General features: G+C 21.1%; 1 protein-coding gene across 3 annotated transcripts in view; it reads left to right on the top strand.

Moving 5' to 3' along the window:
* The window catches only part of LOC102680605 (gamma-tubulin complex component 3), a 16,140-nt gene extending 11,494 nt beyond the window's left edge, over positions 1-4,646 (top strand). For 2 of the 3 annotated variants that reach the window (XM_031515468.1, XM_031515467.1), the window contains exons 5-12: positions 162-573; positions 646-1,148; positions 1,379-1,571; positions 2,725-2,929; positions 3,157-3,378; positions 3,476-3,607; positions 3,732-3,986; positions 4,378-4,554. In XM_031515468.1, coding sequence (XP_031371328.1) covers positions 162-573; positions 646-1,148; positions 1,379-1,571; positions 2,725-2,929; positions 3,157-3,378; positions 3,476-3,607; positions 3,732-3,986; positions 4,378-4,554 — 2,099 coding nt within the window. Of the gene's footprint in view, positions 1-161; positions 574-645; positions 1,149-1,378; positions 1,572-2,724; positions 2,930-3,156; positions 3,379-3,475; positions 3,608-3,731; positions 3,987-4,377 lie in introns of all 3 variants that reach the window. The other variant, XM_006610197.2, reaches the window with a different exon arrangement.
* Positions 4,647-7,401: the final 2,755 nt, after the last annotated feature.

The raw sequence follows: 7,401 nt of genomic DNA, 5'->3' as shown, positions 1-7,401 counted from the left end.
ATAATATATAAGTTATATATATATAAATATATAAATTTATATATATATGAAGTATATATATAATATAGTATAATATAGTATAATATAGTAGAAATATATAGTTATATATATATGAATATATAAATTTTAATATTTAATATTCAATATATTTTCTTATTTAGGACAATCATCTGAAATTTCTGCATCACCACAAATTGTATCTATAAATAGTGCAAACAAGAATACAAGAGATTTTTTAAATTCTAATAAAATATATGGAGAAGAATATATTTCAGAAGATGTATTGATTCAAGATCTTATATATTCTTTCTTAGGTATAGAAGGAAAAATATTAAAGTTAGATTCTAATTATGGCTTCCAAATAGATCCAATTATTAGCATTGATAGACCACGAAAGCAAGCAACTTTGAGATTAAGTGAACTTGGATATTTGCATAATATAATACAAAAAGGTTTAGAAAGAATGTCAGTTGCTTCAAGTGGTCAAGTAGCTGATAGCTTTGTTGCAGCATTACATTCTGAATTGTCTGAATATTATAGGGTTATTGCGCTTATTCAAGAAGAAGTAAACAGGTATTAATATAAATATAAACATAATATTTTACAAATTTGTTATAAATGGTAATATGTCTGAATATATAATAGAGCTCAGTCTGAATCAGGATTATACAGAGTTACATTATCCCATTTACATCTTTGGGTATATGATCCTTTAGAAATTTTAAAATGGCTAGCAAGCATAGTAAAAGCTTGCCAAGGACAAAAAGGTGGTGCATTAGCTTCTGCAGTGTATGAATTTAGTAATCATGGTGATACTAACGTGAAAAAATTAGTTAAAAGGATTTTACAAAGTGTTTGCAATCCATTGTATAATATGTTGATAAGATGGATGGCAGATGGTGAATTAGATGATCCATATAGAGAATTTTTCATTGAAGCTTGTGCTGATATTACTGGAGATAGAATGTGGCATGAGAAATATCAAGTTCGCAACAATATGTTACCATCTTTTATTACAAAAATACAAGCTAAAAAAATTTTAGGAACGGGAAAGAGTATTAATTTTCTGCGTGAAGTATGCAAAGATTTTACTCCATGGCAAGGAAAACATACAAAAATGTTTGAAAATTTTAGTGAAGAATATAAAGGTAATTTAATTTAATAATTAAATAATTCTTTAACATAAGATTACTGTATCTTGTAAACAAAATCAAAATATATATATATTTCAGTAATATATTTATTTTATATGTAAATATTATATTATATTATAACATAAATAAATCTATAATTATTTTTTAATTTATAGCTATTGTGATTATTTTTAGCAATTAATTTTTTCTAAAGAATTAAATTTTCTATTTTAAATATTTTTTAGTTGATGTTCTTTTTGATATGGATCCTGATGGTCGATTACAAACTATGATGGACACAGCTTATAAAGAAACTTCAACCAGAGTAGTAGAAATTTTAACAAAACAGTATCATCTAATGGAACATTTACATGCAATTAAAGGTTATCTTTTATTAGGAGAAGGAAATTTCATTCAATATCTTATGCACTTATTAGAGTAAATAATATTATTTTTCACTATAAATTTTTATATTTTTATATAGAATATCATATAATTATAGAATACTTTTAAAGTATTTTTAAAGATTCTTAAACATTAATTTTAAATATCAAAATAATATTCAAATAAATTTAAAAATTTCAATTATAATTTTTTTTTCAAATTATAAATATTTTAATTTTGCATTAAAAATATCTGTATGTAAGCAAATTATTGATTATTAACAGATTTAATGAATTGAATTACAAAGAAAGTTCATAGATTAGACAAGCAATGATTTGCAAAGCTTTTTTTAACAAAAAGTTATAGTGTAATATAGTTATTATTTTACATATACAATTTAATGTATTAAAACATAAATGTTTAAAATTTCATAAAATTTTAAATATATTTTATTATACAATTTATTTAATTGTACAATTTAACAAAAATTTATTTCAAATAAGCTGCAATAAATTCTATATAACTTCATATTATAAAATATATAACAAATAATAAATTATAATATATTATAAAATTCAACATATAATTCAACAATATATAATTTTAATTTTATTAATTTTTAATAATCATTAATTTTTCTTGTTGATATAATTAATTGTGTAGATATAATGTTGATAAAATTTCTTGTTGATTAATATATTATATATATTTCAGTAATATATTTATTTGATATCCATAATAAATAATAATTTAAATAATTAAATATTTAATAAATATTAGCAATTAATTTTTTTTTATTTTATTTGTACTTAATATTTATTACTTCAATTTTCGATAAAAATTGCATGAATCGAAATTTAATTTTTATAATATATTTTTGATCATATTGATATCACATATGTCCATTGAAAAAAACATACATATTGTGATTATTATATAATATATAATATAATCATACATTATATGGAAATATAATAAAAATAATAATACGAAAAAAAATTTTATATAAATGATATATAAGTTGATATTTTTGTAAAATTTTTATAAAATTTTTATAAAATTTTTATGTTTATTTTGATATTTAAAATTGATGCTTCAAAAATTTTGTGTATTTTTTAACATCTTATATAAGAATTAAAATATTAATCTATTATTCAGATTATTTCTGTTTTTCTATTTTATATTTTTTTATATTTGTTTATTGTAGACCAGAATTAGATAAACCAGCAAGTTCTGTATATCCACACAATATATCTTCAATTTTGGAAACAGGAATAAGAGCAACTGTTACAAAGATAGATGATTCAGATACACATAAACGTCTTGATGTAAGATTATTAGCACCTTCAGAAAATGAAAGAGGATGGGATGTTTTTATTCTCGATTACAATGTGGGAGGTCCTATTGGAACAGTATGTATGAAAACATGATGTACAACAGTATGTATGAGATATAAAATTTTCATTTGTCACTAACATTATAAAATTTCTTCAAAATAAATATTCTAAATATATTAGAAATTTATAAATTTAAAAAATATTCTTTTATTATTTTTAAAAATTTAAAAATTTTTAAATATTTTTTTATGATAATATATAAAATAATAATAATATATATCCAAATAATTTTATTTATTTAGATTTTAGAACCTTGTAGGCAAATCTATCAAACTGTATTTTTTGCTTTATGGAGAGCGAAACGAATGGAATCTATATTATCTACGATTTGGAAACGTCAAATAACTTCAGCAAAAATGTTTCGTAAAATGCCCGAAGTATTACCTATTCAAACTCATATTCATTTAATTACAAGTAGTATGGTACATTTGGTTCATCAAATGCAGTATTTTTTCCTATTTGAGGTAAAATAGAAAATTTTGATGAAATGTTAACAGTATATTATTATAAAATATTATATTTTTAAAAGAAAGTAATTTTAGTTAATTACCGAATTTTAAGGTAATTGAATGTTCTTGGGATGCTTTTGCAAAACAATTGGCACAAGCAACATCTTTGGATGATATAATTACAGCACATACTCATTTTATAGATACTGTCAGACGTGGTACCTTGCTAGATGAAAAATCACAAGTAAGTATATATATTAATATATACTTATATATATTTGCCTAAAATATCAGAATAAAAAATTATTATATTATAGTATTATAGTATTATAGTATTATAATATAATATATAATATTACTTTAAACAGGAACTTATGGATCATTTACGTTCTGTATATGGTCCAATTTTAGACTTGCAAAATCTAGAAGAAACATTTCTTGCGCGTGCGACACATGAATATGAAGCACGATTAAAAGATAATAAGTTATTAAATACAACTGTTGTAATGTCAAGTCATTTAGACCAAACTATGGATGCAGAAATCGCTAAACGTCAAGCCACATTTTCGAAATATTTAAATACACTTTCAATTCAACTCAGATTACTTTCAAGAACATATCAGGTAACATCACTTAAATTATTAACTTTAAATATTATTATTATTATTAAATATTATTATTATAATTTTTAATAATTTTTAAAATTAATATATATTAAGTTAGATAAACAAATGTTGATATTTTTCATTTTTGTCGTTTTAAAAAAACCATATTTTTATATTTTAACGAATTAATTATAATGCAAATGAATCGAATTTTAAAGTAATTTCGATTAATATTGAAATATAAAACGATTTCACTCCTGTTTGATTATTTAATTTCTTAATTATACGATCAATAAAAATATTTAAATTTAAAAGATATAATAATTTTTTATTTAAAGTTTTTTATAAAATTGTAATTTATTATATAATTTATTAAATAATTTTTTATATAAAAATATTTTTTTTACAGGATAGAGTAAAAAAATTTCTTATAATGCTTGCTTCGGCAGAAGATGTATCTTTACAATTATTAAGTGTACGATTAGATTTTAATGAATATTATAAAAGTAAAGATAATCGTCTTGTTGTGCCATTAACTTATTTGCATCGAAGACAAAGTGATCAAAGTTATCTTAGTTGTAAATGATAAGTACAAAAATCGTTTTTTTTTATTACTAATTAGATATAAATATAATCTTTTTACATGTTATTTTTTTTAATAAAAATTTTTCAAAGAAATTGCGTCTATAGTTATATAATTTCTCTATATATATATTCTTTTGTATATATATATATTATTTGTCTATGATTTTTTAATTTTTATAATTTATACGACTTAAGATATAAAGTATATTTCTATTGATGCAAAATCGATATAGTATTTTATTCAATCCATCAGTATTTTAATCATTATTTAAAAAATATTTAATTTATTTATTAACACTGATATTAATATATATTAAAATTTTTATAATTATAATCGGAATATTTATATCTAGAACTTATTTCTTATTGTTCTTTTCATACATCAAAAACATGAATATAAAATAACAATGTTATTTATTATTCAATGTTATATTTTCGAAATTTTTAATTTTCTATTATTAAAATTTTTTCTTTTTCTTTGTAAGATTAAAATTTTCGCCTGATGCATTCATTATGTCATGAAAATGTATATCGATTTTCCCTTCTACAATTTATTTTTCTCATAATATACTTTTATATTTCTTTTTAAAATAAATCTATATTTTCTGACAGCAAAGAAATTTTTTTTTCTTTATCTATCTTGCATTATAGAAAAAAAAAAAAAAATAGGACATTATATTTCCACATATTATTTAAGATATCGATGATTAAAAGCGGAAAAAATCCATATTTGCTTTATATTGACAAAAAAAAGTATATCGAGACAACTAAATTTTATCAGTTTTGTACTTTTTATATTGAATTGATTTCAACCTAAAAGAATTCTTTTTTACCTTCGATTAGAGATTAATATATTTCAATTCTATCAATCATTTTACTTATTTTCAATATTTTTCCATAAATTCAAAAATACAAACCTCTAGAAGATTTAATAGCAAGCAGTCAATCAATCAAGCACATCTGTTTCATGCAAAAATAATCATCACGAAAACTGATTCGAAAACTGAAAACTTTAATGATTTCGATTTAATAACATATTTACATGATAGGATTAACTTCGTTGGCAATGATGACATTTCACGAGCATATTCTTGGAGGAGTATATTCTATAATATTTTCTTCCCGTAAATTAATATGAGAAATAAAATCGACAAATTTCTTTGGAAAATTGTGGAATTTTATGTATGTGTGGCAGATCATATATAGCATGAACCATCATTTAATTTCTGAACAGCAAAAATTGGCGAAAAAATATCTTGGACTATCATATTTGTTGGACATTGAAAGAAACACTAGCTTCATTTTTATAAATCAGCTCGATGTTTTAACATCAACACGACCAAAACTGCCAAATTTAATCACCTTCAACTCTTTTCATTTATATCTAATAATGCGATTTTTTAGTTACAAAGAGAGAATAATTTATATTCAATCGATTATGAAAAATATATCATCTCATAATACGTAAAAAATCTCGTTTGGTGGGTAGAATATGCAATACGAACGAAAAGTGTTCCAATTTAATTTGGATTAATTTGGATAATTACTTTAGTATCATCGCTATGACGTAGACATTATAATAGTTTTGACAATAATATCAGTTTTAATTGTTTTATTTGCATTTTATATAATAGCAAAGCTTCTTGTATATATTTATAAGAGGAATATTTTTATGTGTCAAAAATTAAAGATAAGTTAATCAAATGTGAAATATAAACAAAAAAAAATGTTAAATATTTCAATTATAAGTAAATTAATTTTATATGTGCACATATAATTGAATATTATATAACATTAAGATACATATATTAGATTATATTAATAGATTTTTTATTTCTTTTATTATGAATAGTAGATAAGATTCATATATAAATTGAATTGTCCATAAATTAAAAATTATTTTTATGTTTATTTTTGCTTGTATTTTTTTTTATTACACGATTTAATAATAATAATTTATAATATCGATAATTTAAGAGTCTTAAAATTTTCAATCAATAAGTGAACCAAAGAAATTATACATAAAATAATAAAATCACATTAATTACATATAAGAGTGAATAAATTTTGTGGAGCATGTATAGACAGCAAGAGAGCAAATAGTGAGAGAAAGACAGAAATAAAGTAAAAATATTGAAATCAGTGCCATCTTCAGTTTGCCGCAAATGAAATATATAAAGGATAGAAAATAATGAGAAAAGGATAGAGATAGCATAAGAATTAAAAACTAATATTAAAGACTAATAGCGCCATCTCTTAAAAGTCAAAGACATCTCTTGAAAGACGTATTTTTAAAAATAGTTAAGAGATGGCCTTAGCAATCAATTCTTACGTTATCCGTCTTATGATTTTCTATCCTTTCTTTATATAGTTTATATAGATTTTTCATATAGATAATTCAATATATCTTAAACTAGTCATAATATATCTCATACGATGTATAAGAATAAATATGAATATATGAAAATAGATAAATAATATATTTATTAAAAAATTAAATTGAATGGATTTTGTTAAGATTTTTAATCGATAGATTAAGCAAAGAAAACAATAAAATTAATCGGAGCTGTTTCTTAAATATGAATTTTGTGGAGCAGGTATGGAGAGTAAATAATAAATAATGCAGATAAATAATACAGAAAGTAAAGACAAAATACAATAGAAAAAGGACAGAAATAAAAATTAGGAAATCAACGCTATCTGCAAATTACTAAATAAAACTAACATGTAAACAAAGAAAACAAATAATAAGAAAAGGATAGAGATAGGCTAAAAATATTGAAATCAGCGCCATCTTCAGAGTGCAAATGAAACTCAGAAAGTAAGGATAAGTAAGAGAATAGTAAAA

This window comes from Apis dorsata, unplaced genomic scaffold (genome assembly GCF_000469605.1).
Source record: "Apis dorsata unplaced genomic scaffold, Apis dorsata 1.3 scaffold_70, whole genome shotgun sequence".
Classification (NCBI taxonomy): domain Eukaryota; kingdom Metazoa; phylum Arthropoda; class Insecta; order Hymenoptera; family Apidae; genus Apis; species Apis dorsata.
This window is presented reverse-complemented; position numbering and strand designations above follow the sequence as displayed.